The 25,739-nt window shown below is 44.3% G+C and overlaps 1 protein-coding gene across 8 annotated transcripts in view; it reads left to right on the forward strand.

Annotated features, from left to right (window-relative positions):
• The first annotated feature begins 4,933 nt into the window (after positions 1–4,933).
• ADCK1 (aarF domain containing kinase 1) overlaps positions 4,934–25,739 on the forward strand; it is a 71,175-nt gene continuing 50,369 nt past the window's right edge. For 6 of the 8 annotated variants that reach the window (XM_062494570.1, XM_062494575.1, XM_062494572.1 and 3 more), the window contains exons 1-2: positions 4,952–5,077; positions 9,411–9,494. In XM_062494570.1, coding sequence (XP_062350554.1) covers positions 4,952–5,077; positions 9,411–9,494 — 210 coding nt within the window. Of the gene's footprint in view, positions 5,078–9,410; positions 9,495–10,721; positions 10,736–14,629; positions 14,676–25,739 lie in introns of all 8 variants that reach the window. The other 2 variants (XM_062494571.1, XM_062494577.1) reach the window with 2 other exon arrangements.

Here is a 25,739-nt window from a genome sequence, read left to right on the forward strand (position 1 = left end):
TTGAGATAAAGACAGGGAGAGATCACTCACTAATTACTGTCAGGGCAAAACATGGGTACTGGGGAAAATTAAATTACTTTTAATTTATTACCAATCAGATAGTGAGAAATAACCCCAAATTTTATAAAACGCCTTCTGCAACTCTCCCTTCTTCTTGGGCTCAACTTCACTTCCAATTTTCTCTATTTCCCCTCTACCAGAAGAGCAGGGTGACAGTGAATGGGGGTTGAAGCCAGTTCATCACATGTAAATGTATGCTGCTGCTCATTCTGTCACAGGAGTAGAACTCACACTCTTCCCCTGCTCTGTTGTGGGGTCCCTCCCCTGGAAAGTTTTCCACAAACTTCTCCAATGTGAGTCCTTCCATGACCTCCAGTTCCCAGTTCCAGTTCCTATTAACTTCTCCAGCATGGCCCCTCCCTCCACAGGGTCACAAGTCCTGCTGGCAAACCTACTTCAGTGTGGGCTCCACTTTTCATAGGTCCACAGGTCCTGCTTGGTCCTGCTCTAGGGGGTCACAGGTCACAGCCTCCTTTGGACATCTACTTGCTGCAGTGTGGGGTCTTCCACAGGCTGCAGGTGGACACCTGATACACCATGTCCCTCCATGGGCTGCAAGGGCACAGCTGCCTCATCATGATGTTCACCACAGGCTTCAGGGGAATCTCAGCTCTAGCACCTGGAGTTATGACCTTGAGTTTACCTCAGCTGGTTAGAGAATGGTGCTAATTACACCAAGGTTGTGGGATTGATCCCAGTGTGGGCCATTCACTGGAGAGTCAGACTTGATGTTCCTTCTGGGTGCCTTAGGATATTCTATCATCTGAAAATAGCCATCTCCTGCCTCTTCTTCTCCACTGACCTCTGTGCCTGCAAGAGCTGTTTCTCTCACACATTTCCTCTCCTCTCTCCTCTGACTGCAATTCTGCACAATAACATTTTTCTTCTTCTTAACTATGCTATTGCAGAGGTGCTACCACTGTCACTGACAGGCTCAGCCTTGGCCAGTGGCAGGTCTATCTTGGAGCCATCTCGTGTTGGCCTTGTCAGACATGGGGGACACTTCTGTCAGCTTTTCACAAAAGCCACCCTGTAGCCCCTCCCCAAACCTTGCCGCACAAATCCAGTACAGGTACCCATCAAATGCTCCCAATATTATGATGATCTTTTGGGAAAACATTTAACACACCATTGTCCCACAGCTAGGAAGAGGTAGCTAAATTACCTTTATAGCACTTTTCCACAGGGGTTTGGATGAAAAACCTACTCAGCCAGAGAGATGCCCAAGTGATCAGATCCAGCCAGCGTGGATTTTGGAGGGGCGGGCCTTGCCTGACCAACCTTAATTCCTTTCAGGACTAGGGGACCTGCTTGGTATATGAGGGGGAAGGCTGTGGATTTTGTCTCCTTGGACTAGTGAAGGCTCTGGAACACAAGTTCTATGAGGAGAGGCTGAGGAATCTGGGGTTGTTTAGTCTGGAGAAAAGGAGGCTCAAGGGAGACCTTATCACTCTCTACACCCACCTGAAAGGAGGTTGTAGCCAGGTGAGGGCAGGCACCTTCTCTCAGGCAACCAGCAATAATAGCACAAGAAGACACAAGCTGTGGAAGGGGAGGTTTAGGCTGGGCATTAGGAAGAATTTCTTCACGGAAAGGGTGATTAAACATTGGATTGGGCTGTCTGGGGAGGTGGTGGAGTCACTATCCCTAGAGGTGTTTACGAAAAGACTGTATGTGGCACTTGCCTTATTGACAAGGTAGTGTCAGGTCATAGATTAGACTCAATGATCTTAAAGGTATTTTCCAACCTAGTTGATTCTGTGAAATAGAACGTGAAATTTAATTTAAATGTAGCATTTTTTAAGAGCGCAGAAGATGGGTTTTTTGGGAGCACCGCTGACAAACTGGGATTGCGTTACCCTGCAGTCGCCGAACGGGAGGAGGCGGCAATCCTGCAATCCGGGGTGCGGACTGGGCCCTTCCCGGGAGCCGTCGAAGTGCAGCGCCGTCCCCTACGGTTCCCCCCTCTAGTGCCCCGTGGGCTCGCCCAAGGGCCGCCCCCTGCAGTCCCGCCGCCCCCCCACCCCTCCAAACGGCCGCACCCACAGACTACGTTTCCCGGCGTGCCGCGCGGGCCAGGGCCGTACCGTGTGCGAGGTGGAGGGGGGAGCGGCGTGGGGCGCGCGCGAGTTGAAGTGCCGGCGAGGCGGTCGGTAAGTGCCGCTCCGAGCGCCGGCGGAGCGCCCGGGCACTCGTGCTCTCACAGCCCCCGCGGCCGCCTCGGCCCGTGCTGGGGACACCGGGCCCCCCGGCGGTGAATGCCGCCCGCGGCTGCGGCCCCGGCGGCGGGGACCCGGTTATCGCAGGGCTCGGCGAGGCCGGGGCTGTTCGTGGAGGCGGGAGCGGCGCGGGGCGCGGACGCTGCTCCGGGAGACCCGGCCTGGCCTGAAGGAGAGCCAAGAGCCGGCGGCGCCGGCCCCTTGTGTCCTTCACGCGCTGATCTCGGGCAGGGGTTTTGAGCGGCCTTGGGCCCCCGCTGTCCTCGGGACCGTCAGCGGTCGCCGCCGCTCCCCAGGCCTGAACAGTGGCCTAGGGTCACCTTCGGGGCTCCCACAGGGAACCGGCCCCGTCCCGGCTGCCCCTGGTGGGAACAGGCGAAGCTTAGCTGTAACGCGAGGGACACTTAGGTGCGCCAAGTTGTGTGGGAGTCAAAGAACCACCTCACCTAGGTGAAAAAACAGCTGGAGGTGATCTATCAACTCATGGCTTAATAACGAGAGGCAGTGATATCCCAAGGCTTGTTTCACAGCTGACAAGGCCCTTAAGACATCCCTAAGGGTGTCGTAATGACTCATTTACATGGAAGAGGTTTATCTGTACCTTATGCAAAACTTTGAAATACAATTTACTTCAGAGAATTCTATTTCTGTACCTTATATTGGAGAGGTTTTAATTATTCCCTTTTTATTGCTGTAACATGTTGAGCATGAAAGCAGGAACCTTCTGAAGAATTCAGCTTTGCTTCATGTTTATTTGCTACCTGAAGTTCCCATTTTCTGTTCATGACGTACAGCTGGCGGGTATGGCAATAGATGTGATGTAACAAACTGCAGATTATAGCTTCAGGTAGGAATAAGATGCAAGAACAGATGGACCTGCATCCTGCTTTCAATAAAATGTTCTTTTAGTAATTGAGAAAGTGAAGAAAAAAATAATGAAAAATAGAGGCATGTTTTGTGTTAAGAAAATGTCACTGCACCTTTAACTTTTCAATAAACGAAGTTTTACAGAAATGTACAAGGAACACAAATGGTTTGATTAAAACACTTTGCAAAAAATTACTTTGGAAGGTGACAGAGGATACAAGAGATCTCTGTACAAAAACATTGGTCATGCTGAAAGAAACCCCAAAATTTCTAGAATTCCAGTGAGGCAGGGGAAGGAGGGTGACTTTTTTATTTGGGGAGTGTGTGTACATTTAGCTGCAGTTAAGAGCCCAGGTTTATTTTCTTTTGAGTTTGATCATAGATTGAAAGGAGTCCTGGTCAGCCAGGTACCCATTCTGACAGGAGAAAGCTTGGTTGCTGCAGGCAGCTCTGACAGGCACTGACGGAATACATCTCAGCTTTTCTGCCTCACAATTACCTAGGGTTTGTAAGGAAATAATAAAGTTTAGCTAAGGTTCATGTGCAAAGGTCTCTTGTGTTATATTAGCTTATTTTGCTGATTGTGTTCTTGTGAACTGTTTTTGAAAGACTTGACCTGTGCCACTGAATGTGTTTTTTGGTTACAAGGCTTCTGAGAGAAAAGGCACAAGCTAGGCTGACCCTGCTAAAGCTTCACAATGAGAAGTAGACAAGTTTCTCAGTCAGGCCTAGGAGTGGGAGGATTAGTGAGCTCTATCTTGATGGGGTAAAAGCCTGCACTGTGTCAAGGGTGGTCTTGAGAGCTTACAGAGAAGTGGCACCTTTTTTTTTTTTTTTTTTTTGTATCTGAGTCCTCTATGGTGACATAAAGAAATGGAAAATATATATATTGGCATGTAATGAGTTACGTGTTTATGCTATTTTATATACTGCAAACAATGAATGTAGCGATCCAAAGTGCTTAAAGTGTGGGAAATATGTTCATTCCCCACCCTTGCCTCACAGGAAAAAAGTGGTTGACAAGTGTCTCACCCCATGTGTGTATTGGGCTTGTGACAGAGCTGGGAAGAGTCTGTAGTTTCCTGCAGATGACTGTTCTGTCAGTACATTCCCTTGCCTGGTACTTGAATGGGTTGGTGATAATGAGAAAACCAATTTCACTTGGTCACTCTGACCAGGTACCCCATCCCCTGCATTGTCTCTGGTTGTCTGGCACTGACTGCTGGAGTGGCATACAAACTTCTGGGATGCATTGCCTATTCCTAGACCACTCATCATCAGTGTGGAACTTTTAGAACTAGCCTGGCAGAATTTCTAACAAGCTTTGGGTGTTCTTGATGTTGCAAGAACTCTTTTTAAACATGTTTTATAGACATTACTGTTGTCACCTGAAAATCTGCCTATACTGTGATATCTTAAAATATTTGTGTTGAAGAAGTTGATAGGATCAGAATTGACTTTTGGTGTTCTCATGCTTCTTTCTCTCTGCGCCTGTTGTGTCTTCCTTGATAAGCCTTTGGGATCCTGAAATAATGCTCTGTTGCACATACCCAAGGTCTAGCAGTGAGTTACTTCTGGATTTGTGGCCCGTAGTCACTGTTGAGTTAGGAATAGCAATAAGCAACACCCTCAGTTGCTGGGTGATTGCTTGAGCTCTTGGCTGGGGGCAGTGCTAGCAATTGTCATTAGGAAAGGAACAATTAAACCTTGGATTGTCACATCCTCTGGGGTTGTAGGCATCAGATCACTATGTCCTTATCAGATGTTACAGTTGCTGTTTTGTGTCTCAGCAGGGTTCATCAGTCATGGCACTAAGGGCCTTGAAATTTGCCTCATTGACAGCAGCTGCTTCTGGCATCTATCTGTATGGAAACAAGTTCCTGGATCCTAATGATTTTGGAGTTGTTCGTGTGGGCCGAGCCATTGCCACAGTAAGTTGTACCGTAGCAATATGCAGGAAGATTCCTAGATGGGTAAGGGAATTGAAGTTCGCAAGAACTTGGGATTTTCTGCATTCCCTGTCTGCATTTTCAGTTGGCAGCTGGCTTAGGAAATCAGAATGTCTGTGGGGAGCTCTACAAGTTCTTCATGCAGTGGGGAGAAAGGAGGTGAAAGCATGTAAAGAATACAGCTGTTTGCACATTTTGGAAAGAGAAAAATGGAGATACTGAGCTGCAGAGAGCTGTCTCTGCTTCCCTGATAGGGTGGGATCTTCAGAGCAAGGACTCACTTTGGGCCCACATTTTCACCAGCCACTCTTCAAGGTCAGTCTCCCAGGTGCGGTGTCCTGCTGCCTTTTAAGAGTGACTTAGTTCAAACCCTCTTCTCTGCATGTGCCATTTTTACATTTTGTTATAAGTGTCCTGGTTGTATTGATAAACTAGGGTAACCATTGCCGTATGATCCTTGGTATGAGATTTGGGGAGAGAAGGACTGGTGTTTTGAGGATCATTGTCAAAGCAAGAGTAACGTGAGGATGGGTGATTACATACATCTGAGATTGGAGTGGTTTCCAGATGTGTAAAATAAATGCTATATCTGCTTAGCATCACTGATATTTCTCAGAAAACTGGGAATGGAGACTGCTGCCTTCTCCTTGATGATGTTCATTGATGAATCCATGAGCAGCCAGGCACATGTAGGGCAGACTCTGGAGGGGGTATCAGTCTCCCTGTACCTCACTTGCATTATACATCTGTCACTTCAGGCCACAATCTCCATCATTTATAGACCCCCAGTGGTAAGCAGCTGTCTGTCTGCATTTTCTGTGACTTTTAAGCACTTTGTTAATGAGTTTTACAAGGAGTCAGCTCCTGAGGGCAGATGCAATAAGAAACAAGCTCTATGGGTTGGCTCAGGTGCCATGTGTGTGCAGCATTACACACTGTTGTGAAAAATGAATGTTTATTTTGAAGGGGTGAAGGCAGAAATGCAAATTGTAATTTTTCCTTCTTACTTAACAAATGCTAAGCTTCATGCTCTGTCCTTGACCATAAGGCAGTGATGCCTGGTAGCAGGGAGAAGCTCTTTCCCTTTTAAAGCAGAGGAAATTGAGGCAGGAGGAGGGAATGCAGCTTCTTGTTGCTGGAGGAGAATCTGTTATTCAGGGTGTTTGGGTTCTCCAGTGTGTCCTTGAGTTCTGCCTGTTTGACTAGTGTTTCTCAGTCTTTCTTAAGCCACTGTTTTTGTGGTAAACTACTGTTTAAGACAAAAATAAGTGAGAAGTCCCAGTGATGAGGCTGTGCAGTTGGTCCGTGTTTTTGACTGATGGTGAGAGATTACTTTCCTGAAGAATAGGAAGTAGGGGAATGGAAATATTCTTTGCTTTAGATGGTGGCAAATCACAGACATGCCTGACTTTCATGTTCTCTGCCTTCAGGGAGGTCACAAGTCACTGGCTGTAAAGCGCTTCACTGGTCCTGCTCTTAAATGCATTAGAGGGTTCTGCACCCATAGCTGCAAGCAGTGACCCCAAAACCAAGTTACCCGTGCTCAGTCTTCTGTAGGTGATGGCAGCATGTGTTTAAATCTGTGTGTATACTTTTAAAAAATAATGTTCTGTCTCTTTCTGAATTCTCCGTTTCCTCTGGTATGTATGACTGCATGTGTTTGAGTTGCTTCTGAGAGATTCTTTAGTCTTGCTGTACCAGTGACCTCTGCCTTCCCTGCTCATTCTTGGACAGTCGGAAGTCAGCTCTCATCTGAGCACAGGCAGCCTGATTTGCTGTCTCTCCTTAGCCATGGACCAGATGAAGCCAATAGAGTAGACATGTTTACTTCTAAGAAGCTCAGCTTTGGGATTATTCTTTTTGCAAATGAAGGATAAATCTCTGTAGCAAACGAGTGATTTTGGATATTGGTGACATCTACATGGACCTAAAGTATCTGTCCTTCAATCCAGCCCTGCCCTGGCTTTTTACCTGGATGCTTGATTCTGTCATTGAACCGTAGCCAGGCTAAGGCAGACTGTAATGAAGAGTCTGCAATTCATAAGAGCTAGTCAGTTCAGCAACAGCAGACACAAAACTTAGTTACAGTGGAGCAAACAAAACAAAAGAGTATCCTCGAGAAAAGAGCACATGAGGATCAAGGAACCTGATGCGCAACTATGAGACTCTGGACACGTTTCTTCTGAATTTCATTGGAGAGATTTGAGTCTAGTTGTATTTTAAGCATGTTGGTTCAGTAGTTCTTTGCAGACTCCATAAGAAACTTGGTGAAGCTCACTAGCAAAACATTTCTTTTTAAGCCTCTGTTTAGGGAACTGGCTCTTATATATGGGTAGACAGCTATTCAGGGGAACATTGTGCCATGACTTGATAAGATCTGAGAATAAATTTAGGAGCAGTGGAAGTTGAGAATTTATTGATACCAAGTGGGACATTTAACACTGGGAAGGATGCAAACTCAGTGAAAATAATCTGGCATTTGGAAAGGGAGGCATTGGTTGATTTTGTATATCTTTTTATAACTCCAGGCTTCAGTCTCACACTGTAACATGAATGACAGCACTAGTCTTGGATGAGAAGGAAGTCAGTGGTGTGGGCAGCATCACGCTGCAGAGCATTTCTGTATTCTGGTAAAATTAGAAACCTGGCAGAGCTGTTGTGCATTTGCCCTATCCTTTGAGAATATACCAGTTGTTTTGCTTATGTGGAAGGAACATTCTGTGCAGTAGCTAGACACTGGGAGGGATTTGGCAATGTCAGAGTTGCCTATCAGGATCATCATAATATTAATTTAGTGTTTAAGATTACAGTGTAATTAGCAAGCGCTTAATTAATTCCCTCTTCCTCTGTAATACAGGCCAATCTGTTAGCTGCTTCTTTTTGAGTTGGAGGTGATAATTACCCTTGTGGACCAGAGATAAAATAAGAAACAACTCAAGCCTTCATGCAAGACTGATTCGAACCTCCCTCCACTTCAAAGTTGTTCTTTGAGGTTGTGAAGATGCTTTGAAAAATTTTTCTTCTGAGTGGTCTCAGCACTGTGCAGCTCCTGAGTTCTCCAGGGGCAAGAGAGCCTGAAAAGCCAGGAAAAAAAAATTGCTGTGTTCAGTTTACAATTTAGAAAACTGGAAACATTGAGAAACCTAACCTCCACGAGGAGGGAGTGTCTGTTTGTTACCGATTCCCAGCTTGATCCACTCTTGGATGCATTTCTGACCTTTTTACTCTTTCTCTGTTGTCAGTTCTGCTGGCTTTGTCTCAAACCAGGTTTGCTTCCCTTGCCTCCCTGGCTTTCATGACACATTGACTGTACTTTGTGCCCTCCCTGGGTGTATTTATGGTGAAAGGTGGGGCTAGTATCCTGTGCCAGAATGGAAAGCTACCCCTTCAGTTGGAAGATCTGAGGAAAACTGACTTTCAGTGGGAGGTATGCAAATGGTTCTTCATGGCAAGGATCCTGAAGTTCAAATGGCACATTAGTGGGAAGGCTTCTCCAGGTGTATATTCCCTTCTCTCCCTCCAAACATGACCTGTATGTTTCTCTCACAAAATACTGATGTTCTGACTGTGGGAAGAGATGAGCTTTAGTGATAGGAATTATGAAATTTTTTTTCAGAAATCATAAAGGCACTTGATCTATTTTCAGAAATCATCTGTTAGGTCTGTTTTCAGAAATCATAAAGGCACTTGAGAATATAATTCCATTGTCTGTGAGAATGTCTAACAGGCTTGAGCTGGATCCCATATCCTGGTTTTATAATTGGGTATTCGACCCTTTGGTCCCATAGTCCTTTGTGCAGTTGAACATCCCCAAAAGTACTGCTGCTTGTGCTAGTCTGAATTTGTTTTTAGTCACTCTGTTTCCTACTGAGCCTCTACCCAGAGTAAGCTGGTTAGGGAGTTGGGAGCTGTGAAGTGTGGGATAACTGCTGGGGCACAAACAGAGTCTGAATGGCCTCTGTTACTAGCAGCAGACCTCATTGTGGAAGCCCCGGATGGATGACTGAAGATGTGAGTCTGCTGTGCAAGCTGCTGTACAGAGATTAGGAAAATGCTTTGAGCATCTCTAATAGAAGATAGTATAGGAGTGTTAAGTGTTGCTCACATATAGCTACATATCACTGAGGCCCCTGCATTTCTTTTTGTAAGTATTCATTAAAAATAAAAATATTTTAATTTATTAATGAGTCTGTTGCAGTAGGCTTCGCTGTGGAGCCTGAACTTTGAAGCCTAAGGTGCATGCATTCTCTTAACAGAAGTCTTTATTGTTTTGATAACTGCAGAGCTTGTTGAGCTTTTCTGGTTTCATTTGCAGACGGCAGTTATCTCCTATGACTACCTCACCTCTCTTCGGAGTGTCCCATATGGATCAGAGGAGTATGAATTCCTCAAATCACAGGTAGGTAACAGCACTAAACTGCATTCCTTGGAAACTGCAAGGCACAGGTGTGTTGCTGGCTTTCTACCAGATTGTTAACAGCAACATGAGATAACAGGCCCATACTAGATCAGCATCTTGCAGGACTTGCATTGCCCAATGAAGAAGGTCCTTTGTCAAGAGTAGCCATATGCATCCAGTGCTCACTTAACTCCAGTGGAAACTCAAGTCTTTGGTGTATGCATTTGGACTCTGCTGCCAGATCTCTGGTGCCCAGACTGGTTGTGTGATGGTCAGCTGCTGAGACTGGCCTGGCAGTGCTTTCTTATTCTGCATATTGTTTGGTAATTGCCGCAACATGAAGGCTGACTGATTTAAGTAAAAGGAGCATGTTGAAAACGAAATAATAGAGATGAATAAGACTTGCAGATCTCTGAGGAAATGAGAATTGTGCAAAGAAGTGTACATCTATCTCATTACAAAACATGCTGTTATGTTTTGATATCAGTAATTAACAATAATAGCAAAAGCATTTCTAGTGAGAAGGAAGACAAGCACCCCCACTGCTCCTGTCAAGTCTTGTGCTGCACCTTTCATTCTAGCCAATAGCCCTATAGTTCACTGAGCTGTGAATGACACCCGGTTTTATTGAATGCTTGTGATGTATGTTAGCCAGGGTTTCTCTGCTATTCCAGTTCAAGGCCTCTTTGGAGTGGGAAGTAGAGCTTGTGCCAAATTAGGCCAGTCTGCATAGTGTGTTTGAAGTAAGGTCTTTAGCCTCATTTTTCTTCTTGGTCTATATGGGATTTAGGCCACTGATGAAGTTGGTTATAACGCATGGAGTGGTGCTCTACAGGGATTCTCAGGCTGGAGAGACTATAAAGCTGGAAATAGCCTTCAGTAAGACAGAAATCCGTGACATTGGACTCCAGCACGCTTTAGTATTCCTTTGGCAGAAAACCCACATCATCAATATGGTCTTAGTGTATCTGGAATGGTTTGCAGAAAGGCTTCCTTGAGCTTGTTCTCATCCTCTGCTGTCTAAAGATGCTATATGTATGTACATGTTCTATGTTATATATGTTATATGTATTAGATGTTCTAATGTAGCTCCCCATCCCAAGTGAGTGGCACTGATGCCCTGGCATAAACTGGAGATAGGTGTGTTGGAGTCTGGAGCTTCACTGCCCATCTGCCCAGGTCTGTGCCCTGAACCTTTGAAACCTGGCTTCACGTAACTTACTTGAGCAACACCCAAGTTGGTGGAGTTATCAGTACTGTGGACAGCTTATCATTTGGCAGAATTTGCAGCAGCTGCTGCAAATTCCTCACCTTTTGCCATTAACCTCTGCTCTGCAGGTTTTGATGATTTGTCAATCCATGCCCCAAGCAGCCAGAAGGGGCCCTGTTTGCTAGCATTGCACAGAGCTGTGGCCTCCCTGCTTGGCAGCCAGGACTAGTAAGCCCCTGCATGCGGTAGAGCAAATGGCAAGCGCAGCATGCTAGCATGGCCAGCACTAGCCTTCAGGTGCATAAAGGGGCATGAGCTGGGAGATAGGAAGCTGGCAGAGGCATAGCATGAGTTGGTGAAACTCGCTGACCAGTGGAGGCTGGTCCTGCTGTTTACAGGTGTTATGGAGTGTCACCACTGAGCCTGGAAGGAGCAGCACTTGTGGGTTCTTCAGCCATGTATGTGCCTGTAGAACTTGTGCTAGTGAAGCATCGATTTGGCATGGGAGATGCTTTGGACCTGTGCAACTGCACACTGAACTGTTTATCTCAGTGCAGTTTTAAGTGGATGACAACCAAGTCTTTACCACCTTGCAGCTCTTTTAACCTCTGTGGCAGCTGATTTTGTTGGTCTTGTACTAGTTCAGAATGACTTGTAAGAAGTTACCCCATTGGAGTTGGTGGTTAAGATTAGTCACTGGGTAGGGCCAAGAGGATGTGAATGCCCCACCCAAATAAGTGTGTTTTAACAATACTTACCCAGATGTTGCTTCTACTAGCTTCTGTCCTGGATAGATCTCTAGTAATCTTAGCCCTTCATTGTACTCTCTTTGTTTCTGTCCTTCTAGTGAGGCCTACTTAGCCTGCTCTGCACATACTGAGAGTTTGTAATTTTCTTTTAAGCACGTGTATAAATTAGCTGCTGATTTCCAGATGCAGTTTTGGTGCTGTGCCTAGAAGAAACATCCTGCCTCAGAGTCTATCTGTATGTGTGTGTGAGAGTGTGAGATTTGGTGACCATGGGACTGTCAGAAGGTCTGTATCTGGCTTTTGTGCCTCTCACTCCAGTGTTGGGGTGCAGGTGCATATATACCTGTGACGTGCTTTCACTGGGAGAGAAAAAACACATTTTTCTGTGGATCTCCTCCTAGTACTCAGCATATTGGTGATGCTACTCCAGTGCAGATAATGCTTGTTCTCCATGGATTCCAAATGAGACATTAAACAGGTCTAAATTACCATGGCCTTGCCTGAGAGATGGAAAGGTTCAGTGGCAGCACCAGTCCCTGAGCTTACTGGGGCCAAACAAGGACATAGTCATTAGGAACAACTAAATGCAAAGCAGATTAAGAAGGAAATGGGTTCCCCAGGGACTTTTAGCCAGGTTCCTGCTTAGCTCCAAGGAATTATATTCCATTTGACTATATATTTCTGTCCGTTGTGGACCACTTTTGATGCTAATACTCTAAGCCCCTCAGTTCCCAGCACATTTTTATGGCCAGCAGATGGGGGAGTGTTTTACTGCTTTCCATAAGGTGGCAAGCAGTATATGGGAATTCACTGTGTGTCCTGAGGTTAGTTTGCCTCTCCCTGGATCTTCTGTCAAGTAAGAGATATGAGAACCCACTTGCCAGATGGCACACATCGCTGTCCCTCAGCAGCAGCAGTTTTTAATTCCTGCCCCTGCCTGAGGCAGAGATGAACCTGCTTATGTGCTTGGACCTTATGTCCATCCCAATGGTTGCTTCATTTCACAACCGATGGCTCAACCACGTTGGAAACTCAGTCTTTCTCTTAAGTTAAGGGTCCTTTCCTGGAGTGTGGGCCCTTTTCCTGCATATGATGGTACTGCTAGTGTACTGATGTCAAGGGCAGTGGTAGCCATGGTTGGCTCCAAGACATCGTATGTCTGTAGGTCTAGTGTCAGGAGCATTAGGGGACGTATGACCTTTCTTTGTTTCATGTCTGTTTCATTTAAAGATTTCTGACATCTCTGTACATGTAAGCTTGGGCATTTATTTTCATTTCTACTCCTGCTTGCACTGGACCAGAAGAAGAAGGAGGGCAGCCAGCTCGGTGCCATTTCCTTACCTATTGTTTTTTCAACAAAACATTTTATTCTGTAGAAGGCTACATTGTTCTGCCTCAATGATTGTTGGCCCTTCACAGTGTTTGTCTTCTCAGTACCAAGTCAGGCTACCATGTGACATTTCCTGTGGTGGTGTTCTCAGTGTAGCATCTGGATGTCTTAGCTGACACTTCTTCAGTGCTGGCATCAATTTCTGTTGATCCTGCTGTCAGTCAGGAGGTGTGTCACAACATGCAGTTTGTTTAAAGGCTGGTATCAATGGAATTCTGACTTGTCAGTGTAGTAAGGGGGTTGCAATGGGTCAGTTGTCTTGCAAATTTTGGCATAAGTGGCCACAGTTGAAAATCTTGAGCAGGACATCATTTTGTTGTTTTCCTCTGTAAGACAAAAGGTTACCGCTGTGAATTTTGTTTTTTTTTTTTTTTTTAATGAAGAGGAGACAGCAAGGAGAAAAAGGATCTGTAGTCAAGGTATCTCAGAAGACAGTGGAAATCCATTCTTGAATTAACTTCGTTGGCTACAAAATTGCTGTGTCAGGGACAAGCCATTTGGGGAGGTTAATTAAATGTCCTTCTTTTGAGAGCAGAATGAGGATGTTCTCCTCATTCAAACTTACCGTTATTGGGCTGTCAGTACCTGGGCAAATATTTGGAAAGTGTAACCTTGTGCCATCATTATACAAAATACGATTTCTTGCTCCTTGGAGGCTCTTCCTGGCTTTGCTGTGTTTACTTCTCACAGTGAAGTTGGTATTTTCAAAATGAGTTTTGTCTCACAGTGAGGTTGCACAGTTGAAGGATCTTGGAAAGAAGAAGAATGAACGTACATTGTGTGTGTGTTTTCAAAAATAATCTACAATTTCTGGGTAGTTCAGACTAATGAAACAGCCTGTGTCTTTGGACTTCCCTTGTGATTCACTAACACTATGTGCTTTAAATATTAACTGTTATCCTCAAAGAGTTTCTTCCTGATGGAAGTGGACTGCATCTGCAGAGAGAAGTTGTCAGGAACTGTCCATGGCATTCCTTCAAAAAGGCAACTGTGAATGGGGACTGTGGGTTGTTCACCACAGCCAGTGTGTGCCGTGGTGGATCTACTTGTGCTTCAGCCTCTGGTGAACTGAGGTGAGAAGCAAATGAACTTCCTTATGAGATACAAAATAGCCATTAGGTGGCAGTGACTTTCTGTCACCAAACTAAATGGGAACCAGTAGTAGAGCGGTGAAGGGCTTCCGAGCCCATCCACAGGCCCTGAGCTGGTCATGTTTGGTTGCCCTGTTATGTGCTCCCCAGGATATCTGTTCACCTAAAAGGCATGGTCAACACTAATGCAGTCTAAAAAAGCCAGTATCAGGGCCAGCTGGTCGCTTGATGTCTCCACATTTGAGCACTGCTGTCTAGCAAACTTCCTGCCAGCACATAAAGCATGAAAGCTTTACACTGAAAACATAACAAGCTGTAAAATAAATCTGGTAATTATAAGACACTTCCTTTTCCTCCTTGTGCTTTGAGTGGTGTCAGCTGAATGCTCTGGCCATAACATCTCTAAGTTTTAATTTTGTAGCATTAAAAAAGTCCATTTTTGTGGGATCTGTGTCTCTGAAACTAGATGTTCTTCAGTCATCTGCAGTGATTTATTTGGAGAAATGACCCATCTACTGTGACACTTTTGAAGGAGGAAGAAGGAGAGAAGTGAGGATAAGGAGGCAGGGCCTCATTTATTGCATTTTTTTTTTCCTGGCTGTACATGTGTGTCCCTGAAGTGGTTTGCTCCAGGAGCATAAGTGTGAATTGTCATGTATTCGGCTTGCCTGAGCCGTGTCTCAGCTTCCCAGCAGGAGTGACACAGTATGCCTGGGGAGCATTCAGTTGTCTCTCCTCCAGGTGGGGCTATCCCTTTTCATTTGAATCCCTGAGGACTTCATCACATTGCTTCCTTAGAGCTGCTGAAGAGGTATGTAGTAGGCATAGTAGTATCTGAAGAGCATCTCATCTGGTAGAGTGGGGAAACCATTAGGAAGGCCTGGGAGGATGCAGGCTGCAAGGAGCTTGCATCATAAGAAACATTATAAAAGGAAGACATTAGAAGTGGAGAAATAATCAGGTTTTATTTAGTGTTTGGACTATGCTTTGGGTCCAAGTGTGAAATGAACACTCTGCAGTGCAAAGTCAAGAGGTATGGCAAGAGATGGTTTCTTCTCTGAAGAGCTCATGATCATGGTTGATTTGCCTAGGTTTTCACCCTAGATCTGAGTGGTGCAAATGCACATGAACAGGGGATTTCTCAGATTATGAAGGTCTGTGTAAAGAGGGAAGGAGAAAAAAAGCAGAAATTGCTTAGGGTGCCACTGTAAGTGACTTAACACTGATCCCATTGACATTGGATCAGGCTCTGATAGGGATGTTTTCTTAATGAAGGGCTGTGTAGCCTCAAACTCCTGACCAGTTTATATGGTTCAGGGAACACAGAAGCAGAATATTCCGAGTTGGAAGGGACCCACAAGGGTAATTGAGTCCAACTTTTAAGGGAATGGTCCATATAGTTGTTGGAGGCCACGTGTAAAATCAGTAGAACTGACAGGTAGCTGGTTCTTAATCTGTTCTAAGAACAGGAAGATTGCTGGCTTGTGAGTAAAAGTAATCTTATCTGAGACTAGGAAAAATAGATGCCTTAAAGTTTCGTTTGTGGATAGAGACATATACTTGAAATGTCAAAGTGGACGTCTGAAGTGTTGTTCTGCTTGCCCTTTGAGTCCTTAGCAAGACCCATATTGTGGATTCTGTTCCCTTTTCTAAGGTTCTTGTAGTTATCTTGCAGTGAAATACTGTCTTGAAAGACTCCAAATTAGGAGTACAAATCATATGTAAAACCAGGGGTGAAGAGAATAGGTGGCATGCAGAGGATGTATCAGTTTTGTGTATCAGTCCAGGTTGGAATTTCAGAGCAGGACTAAATATTGTAGATTTGCACTGCTAAATCAGTGACCTTATCACATTGTCACCAAAGTGGATCTGATAAAAGAATGTGCTGGAGGGCCGCTCACATTTGCCTCACCTGTCTTCATTTAACCCCTTATGTCGGTGGTGAGGGAATTGCTGTGGTGGGTGGTGTCTTGCAAACACTCCTCTGGACTTATTTGTGCAATGTGGGAGGCATCTTACTGGGTTCCAGGCAAATTCTTTTAACGTATGTGGGTACTACGTTGTTTGCATACTTGAGTGAAAGGTGTCTCTGAAAGGAACTATTGTGTTCTTCCATCTGGTGTCCCAGGGCCAGGCAGGACTCTGTCAGACCTGAGGAAACTGTGTGGACTAGGAAGAAATGAAGCCATGTTTCTCTTGAACTAGAGTAGTTGATGATTTAGTTCTAGGAATAAACCAAAAAAGTATTGTTCAATGTGACGTTTTAAAGCTACCCATTGCTTTATTTACTAATGTTCAGGTGCCCTTCCTAGAAATGTGCATTTTTGTACATCTTGACAGGCTCATTTGTTTGCCTGTAGAGGTATGCCAGTTTGTTCAGGTGGGAGTCCTTACAGTAAAGTAGGCATTTTTTGAACAGAGTCAAAGGTTCAAAGATGGCTTTGGAAGAGTTAATCCAAGATGGTAATCACAATCACTGCTACACTTGTTAAGCCTAGGTTTGGTCCTGTAGAGCAGGCTTGGGGTGTCTTTATTTTTGTTGGGTTTCTTGTTTACTTGTATCTTTTTTGGCTTGGGCGTTCTGTCTCAGTGGCTGCAAGTTTTGCTGATGGTGCACCATTCAGAGCAGCTTGCTGCTCCTTCCTCTGCAGTAGCATCATTTTGGCAGGTCTGACACCAGTAACAACATGTTTTTGTCAATGTACTGAGCTAACGTGACATAGAAGAGGGCCACAACCAGCAGATAAAAAAGGGTCGTCTTTATAACGCCTCCACTCTGTTCTGAGCTCCACTTTAACAAATAATTTGCATGTAAGCTTGCACATATATGAACCTGCCCAGTATTTTATGAAATGCCTTCTGCCAAGCCTGAATCTATTTACTATGTTTCCAGTTTTGCTGAATTTAGAGGTAAATTCACTGAAAAGGTCACTAGCAGAATTGCTTTTCAAAAAACCCGTCTCTTAAAATGTCTTTACTGCCTGTGCAGTCTTTGTTTGTAAATGTACTCATTTTGAGTTGCCTGTGAACTCTGTAACTGTGTGGCCTGTTTGTTATTGTAGGGATTTTCTGAACACGGGTTGTTTTTCACAGAACTGCTGAAGGGCAGCAGGCTTTGTTTATCGTAGGACTGTTGTGTGAGGAGAAGTAGGGAAGATAAGCTTTTCTCCCTCGGGCCCTTTCCTTTGCATTCACAGTGAGGCAGCACATCTGGGCATTTCCAGGGCTCAGCAGGAGCTGTTTCATCTCTGCAATGCCCTGGTATCACCTGTTCTGTCTCTCTTCTTCCTCTCCAGGACAACATCGCTGCTTTTATTTCTTGCAGTAAGCTGTTTTTGCTGTGTCAGTCCGAATTGAGAGTTATTCTGTGCCATTATGGAGTATGGTGATCCTTGACTGGTGAATGTTAAATTTGGATGATGACTCCTGAGTGATGGGGATTGAGAAATAGCAAGACTGTTAGCTGGAGTTGCACTTTCTTCACTCTGACCTGGTACTACAGGACCAGGCTGTGTGCTTGAAGACAAGACGTGACTTCAATGTAATGCATGTGAGGGGCTCCCAAGAGCAATACCAGTTCCTGCTCCCCTGACTGGCAGGGTTGTATCATCTATAATATTCCTTGACTTCCACTCTTCCCAAAGTGGACTGGATCTGTACCAGAAGTGAGGGTAATGCTTGATTCTTTTAAACCTATGTTTTGATTTTAGGGTAGCAAGTGTTTGGTAATGTGGTTAAGTACTGAGTAAAATGCATGCATCTCTCCTGGGGTATCTCTATCTGAATGCATGCACACACACTGGCCCTAAGCAGCTGAGCTCTCTGTTCACTTCTACTGCCATCCTGTACCAGACTTGAATCAGCTTCCTGTCTGCTCCAGCTCTGCCCTTACCTCTGCCCACTGATGCCTCAGCCCTGGCTGCCACCTCCCTGGCCTCTGCCTTGATGGCAGATTTTACCCCACCTGGCCTTGCATTGCTTGGTAACTCATGTGGGAAAGACTTGCCACAATCCTAATTTGCTGAGAACTGAGACCCAGGTGCTGTGAGGATACACTGCTGAACCTAGGCAGGACAGCTCTCCAAGGCTGTGGCTTTGTACCCTTGTGTCAATGGCAGCCAGACCAACAGGTTTCCCCTTCCCAGTCCCTCTCTGGAATAGGATTCCCAGCTTTGGCTGGTCCTCAACTGAGAAGGTCCTCAACTTGGTCCTCATCTGAGAAGACGAGCTCCACAGTGTATGTGCCTTAATTTCATTCCTGTAAATCTCACTCCAGAGACAGTCAGATGTCATGTTCCACAATATGCTGAAATCCAACAAGCTCACTGCCTGAGGAACTCTTCCATTTACAAATAGCCTAGAAACTCACTATATTTACTATTAGTATAGATGGAGGGAAGCGACTAGTGTAGACGTGAATTTTGTTTGAAGGGTACTAAGTTTAACTGAAGTAACAATAAAGAGGTCAAACTCTGTCTTTTTGCATAATCTTAGAAACTGTGGGATGTATGTGTAGCTAATAAAGGAAAGTTCCTTTAAATAGTGTTCACTGCTTATAATTATTGGACATATGTGTAGTAAGTTAAAAAAGCTATGTATTGGTAAGACCATTTACCCACAGGACCCCCATCCTGGTGACAGATGCCCCTCCTTTCACCTGCATTGCTCAACAAATTTCTTCTCAAGAGGAAAAATTAATTCTCAGTAGCAACATGCCTACTAATTACCCACACTGTAATTCTGATGTGCAATGCTGTCACCCACCATCAGGTGGGAGTGGAAAAGGCGTTGCATTTTGTTGATGGTTGAACATTTGTTTTCCTCATCATTTTGACACCGGAAGTAATTGCCATTCCTGAAATATCCTCTTGCTACCATTACAAAGCAACAGTTAGGGACAAACTAATTATGAAGAATCTCGTTATGACAGATTATAATTGTCCAACAGAGGGGATTTTGTTTTTTTCTTTCAGGCAACTGAGTAGTAAAATTTAACAGCTCCCATATAACTACTAGAAACACATGCTCCTCTGTAAGCCAACAGATTTTTTTCTTGGAGATGGGAGAATTTGAAAAACTAGGACTAGAGTATAGAATGGGTTTCCAAGCTTGCTTTTATTGAGCTTTCAGTTTCCCAGCATTATGTGCCAAAATTACTAGGGTGGAGGCATTCCCATATGGAGGGGAGGTCTTCATGGTTTGTATTGGACCAACGTCTTCTATCTGGGTCATGGTTGAGCAGCATCATGAAGGCTTGAAGTGAAGAATTCTGGACTTGTGAATTTTATGGATTTTAGAACAAGACACTAAGTCATTATCTGGACTGCTTTATTGCCAGTAAGGGTTTTCTGTGTCAAGGAGGCCAAGTTAATGTGCTGGTTGAGTTCCAAGTGGCCAGTATGCTTGTGTCCCCCTGGAAGCTGCAGACTACCTGCTCCAAATTATTCTTATGGTATGCTCTCTGGGAAATGTGATGTGGCCCAAACATGTCTGCTTTCCTGTAGTAGAGGGGATTGAGGCACCTTGCCTCCTTGTGACTGATCCATTCTGTTAATGCTTAGAGGAGGACTTTGAAATACCTGTATTTCTCACTGCTGTGTTTAAATGCTCATGCAGTGTATGAATAGTTTGGACAGCAATCCATGTAGATTTGGTAACTGTGCTTTCAAAGAGGCAGTTAGGTATGTATCTCATGGCTGACTGGCTACTATGGAGTGCTAGTGAATCCCAGGTGCTGATGAGCAAACAATTAAGAGGGAGCCAATTATAGACTTCAAAATAGAAACCATGTAGGTTTGAAGAAGCTCCTGGAAGAGGTCTGTTCACGTTCTCAGCTTTGCCTTTGTATCTCCCTCAAGATGTCAGGCAACTACAGATCAAATGATCTCTGTAGCTGGGACTGAGTCCCCTCTTACCATCTTCAGCCAAGTGTTTGTCCCTGCAGCACTCTGTCCAGAAAAGGAGCAAATCTTCAGAGGTAGTCATTGCACAGTCCCCATTCATGCCATGAAAACAGGAAGCTCCGTTCTTTTCCAGAGACTGCATCGAGACAGTGTTTATGTAATTTTCTATCTTCTGCCAGCTGGCATCAACTCCCAGTTTCACTGTAACTTCATTCATCATGGGATCTCTGTGTGGAGTATGTAAATGCATTAATATTAAATATTTGAGGCTGGAAGTCATAGATAGTATTAGTTTTGGATTATTAGTGTGTGTTTTAATTTCTTTGCTTTATGTCCATTTTGTGTTGTGCAAATTCTTTAATGTCCGTTTTTTTTTTTTTGCCCTGCAGATGTTGTCTTTGGGAACATACACAGTGGTTCTACTTGGCCAGCAAGATCTGATACTTTGTCAGTGTTATTGTTCTGTCAGGTTTTGCACCAATATCTTTTGTCTTGAGTTTACTATGCCTTCTAGCCAAGGTTAGACATTGTCTATCTTTGACTAGTCTGTTGATGGAAAAATATTGAATATGTAGTTTTATATAAAGATGAGCTCAGTTTTATTCCCTTCACAATTTTGGTGAGTCACAGCCAAGTGCAGGGCAGGCATGTACCATATTGTTCATTGTGATACCAGCTGCAGTAAAGGCAATTGCCTCTGGTACTGCTGGAAGTAATTCCTTCTGCTTTTTGTGGGAGCAACAGTAACCTACTCTGCATAACATGGCCTCACCTGGGTTCTCCTTTTGTTCATCTTAGTTTGGTGCCATGTCAGATATTTGTGCTTTGCTTCATTAAATTGCTATCTCATGCTATTTTAAAATGGCACTCTCATAGTCAATATAGGTTCTCTCTTTTCCTTGTGTTCCTAGCAGCCATAAGGATTCAGTAGACCAAATGCTAATCAGTGGCACCCACATAAGCCAGTTTTATCCAAATTCTGCTTCCACTGATACCTGGAGAAACCTGTTGTTTTCAATGAGAAAGCACAGGAGCGGCTGCAAGAAAGGACTGGACTTTCTAATTGCAATTTAACAAATCTGTTGTGTATGAATCAGAATAGACACCAGCTCAGTCTCCCATACTGGTTGGTGACATTGATGGGATGCTAATAAACACTAGCTGCCTTTCTTGGTGTGGAGCTCTGTGGTGTCAACTAGATGAAAAAGCTGGAGTTATATATGTATTTTTTTTTTTCACTGAAGTCAGCAACTCTGATGGATACCCAGAAGGGAACAGACCTGCTGAGTAACAGAGGGACATTCCTTGTGGTTTTTAAATTTTTTTTAACATAGACACTTTTTTGAACGTAGAACCGCACTTTGCAATTGGTGATGACTTATTGGCACTGCAGCCACTTTCTCTGTTGGATGTGGTGCTATGACAGTCACTGCAGTTTTTTGGAATTGACAGTGTAATCCTATGGTTGTTATCTTTCCTGACTTCCTCGTCAATCCAATTTAATCACTTGTAGGTATTTCATGTGTTAGTGTCTCTTTCCTCTTCAGGCATCCTGTTCCTGTGGGAAGAGGTCTGTACTTTAAGGGTCAGAGCTTTTCAGATTAAAGAAGGGGGAGGAATCTGCCTCTGTCAGTTTGGTAAGGGGCTGTATTCTCTTTAGAGACGCTGCAATAAAAACCCCTATTTCTGGGGTCTGTCACCAAGGTGAATGCTGGTGTGTGTCTGCATGGCTGTAAGAGAGGGAGCTGGCATGCTCTGCTCCCCTGGCTGTTGGAGTGACCTGCCAGGAGAGAAGTTACATATGTACAAGGGGGAGAAGCTGCTGTTGCACGATTTAATTGCCTGATGTTGACTCAGATACGTCCTGACTGGAGGTCAGCTGTGACGTGCAGCTGGTAGGGTGGGATTTGACTGTTGGGAAGAGAAAAATGCCAGCCCAGATTCTTCAGCGCTGACAAAGTGGATGTGATGATTTCTCCCCTCCAGCTGCAGCAGCTGCCTCTGTGCTTCCTACTTTTCTGCACACCCACAGTAGGAGAGCAGACTGTGAAGCTACCCTGTCTGGATCCTCAGCTGAACTAGATGAGCTTTCTCAGTGGTGCTTGGGCCATCCATTCTTATAAAACTTACCTTCCAGTGTGCTTTTCAGTCTGTCTTCTGCATGTTGCGGCTTCCTGTGGAGTTCATGGCTTTTCCGGCTCTATTGTATTGCAGGATGGAGTGTGGAACTCAGGGAAGAGGCTGTGAATTCTCCATTCTTAGAGATCTGGGATTCTTCACTTAGCTTTGAAAGTGTAGCCAAATCTGTATGAGCTTCAGTGATAGCTAATTGCTACCACGGCCTTATTTACTCTCTTCCCTCCATCCTCCCCATGGTCCAAGACCAGCCCTCACTTCCCATGCTACTGCCTTTCCACAGTCTTCTTACATGGAATTAGCTGTCTGGGGAGTGTTCTCCCTTCAAGTAATTTTTATTGCACAACGTCATCTCTTTGCTGTTCTGTCAATAGCATGCAGTTTCTGCAGATTGTGTCAGCAGCTTCTGTTTAAGGAACACTTCTGAGTGTAATGTATCTTGGTTGATACTGTTGCTTACAGCAACTGAAAACAGGAAATGAAACAGGACTTCCTAGGACTGATAGGAAGGTGTGAGAGCCTCCCCCCCCAGCTAAACACAATGTTTAGTAAATAAGGTGATGTCTTTACAGTACTCAGCTTGCTTTCACTGGCATCCCACGTGGTTTGATCCAAGCTGAAGTGAATTAGTTTTGTTAGCCAGATTTTGAGAGGTGCTGTGTCAAAATTATCATTTCACCTGCCTCCGTGGAGCTGCAGGCTCTGTGATCAATGGATCAAGACATGTGCCTCATTTCATCGTGGCTTCTGTGAATGTCTCTGTGCCTTCTGCAGACATGCTGTTGAATTACTTTCTATCCTCCTTGGGTTCTCTGCAATGAAGCACAGGACAGATCTATTTGTATATCAGCTATCAGGCCAGCATGGCACTGAATGCACTTTTATGAACCTGCTGTCTTTGCAAGTACTGTATGTTTGTGTATACATGGTTCTGATCTTTCTGTCTTGGGCAGATTTGATCTTATCCTCGTGTGTAAGTAACCATTGACAATAATGTACATTCCCCACAAGAGAGCCTGTGTGAAGGGCCTCTTGAATAATCGCAGAGTAAAACAGCCTCAAGAGCAGAGCCTCGTTCACCGGAGGTAAAGTCTGTGGGTGTAGAGAACTCATCTTGACTTTCAGATTCCTGCTAGGCACAGAAGTTCTACAGCCCAGTTATTTTAGCATGTTATTTTCCCTTCGTCTCTGACCAGCCCTTCCCTGTGCTCCCTGTTTTCCTGACTCAGGAGACTTACATAGAACAGTGCATTGTATCACAGAAGTGTCTAGAGGGAAAACAGCTGCTCTCTTCTGATTTTTATCCTGAACTGCCCCACAGATAACTAATTGCAGCTCAGTTGCTTCTATTAGCTATTTACCTAAAATTGAGCTGGCTAATGAAAATGTTTCTAATTAATACGAGGCAGATTAAAACTCATTACAGCAAGGTCGTCAGTAATGAGAGATAATCAGAGCACAAATGACCGAGCTTGGAGTAAAATGAAGATGGAACACAAGCAGGTGATCAGTGCTGGTTGTGCCTGCACCAGGCAGCAAGGGCAGGGTTCAGCAAGGTGACTGCTGGTGCTTTGGCCTGCAGTTCAGAAACACTGCTTCCTACTCTCCAGAGCAGCTCAGGGAATGACTGACCAAAGACGTGGGCCTCAGCCTAGTGCAAAAATGTTTCCTGGACCAAGTGGAATCTCACACTAGTGGTTTGCTGCTCGGCCAGCCGTCAGTCACCTCTACGAACCAAACTGTGAATAGGGGTTTTAGCAGGAAGGTTTGGGAGTATGTGTGGCACGGGTGGGATGTCAGCACTTGGGTGCACTTGCATGTGGAAATTCAGAGTCCTGATGGCTCTCAGGGTGTGAGCTTGCATATCTGTTCAGTGTAAAATGTGTTGGCCTAGGTTTCAAAGAGTCTGTTATGATCTCCAGGGAAATTTTGCATGAATTATGAAATATATTTGCTTTAATTTTCAGCTATCTGTAGCACTGCTGATGCAAGGGCACATCACCAACACCAGATTTCAGCTGCCTGTAGGCCTACTGTCTGTATTCCATTAGTACCGAGTTTCCTGGCCATCCTGCTAGTTGTGTGACTCCTTGTTTCTGTGTTTATGAAACTGGGAAGCTAAGAAGTTCTGCTTTAGTCAGGGGGATCATCTCCATCCTTAATACTTTCCAAACTATAAAGCTCTCTTTCTTCCTTTCTGTCCCACTGGCAACCAACTGTTGTGCCAGAATTTCTGAAGGTTCTTGTTAAGTTATACATAACTCACACAAATATCAAATTATTAGGTAGTGAGGCACATTGCACCAGGACTTATTCCAGTTCAAAAGGTGTGGTCTATCCATCATTGGCAATATGATCAGTTAGTATTGGTATAAGGAAGCATTTGAATGGCAAATAGCTAGTGTGCCTAGGAATGAGCTTTTGTAAAAGGTAAGTAGGAAAGATAATACAAAAAGCAGGTAATAACAATTCCATTTAGAGTTGTGTGTCTTCCTGCAGCACCCTTGCTGCCAGTCAGTTTGATTACCAGGCTCCTAGCATCACTGAAGGCTGTAGTAGTTTATATTTACTGTATGCTTATTTAGATTAGTTGAGAGAGGAGATAACAGCCCCTTAGACAGAACTACACTGTCACTGAAGTGGGTTCTATGTTTTGTATTGCTGTTTTTAAAGCACCCAAGTACCCTATTCACATTACCAGTAGCTGTATCCTTCCTAAGCATCTTTACAGATCTTTTGGCATGGCCACTGATTCCAGTTTCTCATTGTGTTAAATTGAAGTTGGCATCTTTTCATTTTTCTCTGGTTTGTGCTTTTTGTCTTTGTGGTTATGTAAAGCTGTTTCTACAGTTTTACTAGTCCTGTGCATATGGCCCTGTCATTATCGGGGGTGGAAAAGGACTATGATCAGATTTGTTTCCTATGTTCTCTGACATGTCTTTTCTTCCTACCCAACTGTGTTTTTGGGGATACCCACCACAGAGGTGATGACATCCTCTTTTCCCTCTGTAGGGAGTCCAAACGACAGCCTGGCTCTTCCAGTCCAGTCTCCCACTGCAGGCGTTTCTGGAAGAGTGTTCTTGTCCAGGATGGCAGACAACATGTATGTTTGGGATGCTTCCACCCCCTGTGTGCCACAAGTTTCTTCCCAGCATCCCAAAGGCTTAACATGAAAGACTATAAGCAGCAGTTCTTTTGTTCTGTGGAAAGAAAGCAAGAGTTCATCACCAATGTCACAAGTCCTTCAAATGGCAGGTAATTTAGTGAATAAGTAAGACTCTTGGAAACAGGTTGACCTCAGCAGAAGATTTAACCAGCATTTGGGAGCTGGGTACACCAGATAGGTTCTCTAGAGGTTTTAATAATGCACCCTGTTTGCATTCTGTCATTGTGGCCAGACAGTAGGGTAATTTTTGTCTTGATGCTTTGAGCAATAGTGTTTAAATCCGTTTAGACATTTTATTACCTGTAATGTTCTTATGAGTCTGTAAAATGGAGAATAGCAATCCTTAGTTTTGTAAAGAGCTTTGTAAAAGCACTTTTAGAGATGAAAAGCTCCATATAAAATCAAGTATGGTTGTTTTATCATAAATATCTAAAACCTTTCTGAATTCCATTAAGCTCTTGGCTTTTTATCCTCTGACAGTGCATGCCACTGGTTAATTCTGTGTTCTGCAAAATGGGATGTAAAAAAAAAAAACAACCTTAAAATGGTTGTTGTTTTGTGGAATGCCCTATTATTTGTGGGTTTTTGATAGTTGGAAAT

Source organism: Cinclus cinclus, chromosome 6 (assembly GCF_963662255.1).
Source record: "Cinclus cinclus chromosome 6, bCinCin1.1, whole genome shotgun sequence".
NCBI lineage: Eukaryota > Metazoa > Chordata > Aves > Passeriformes > Cinclidae > Cinclus > Cinclus cinclus.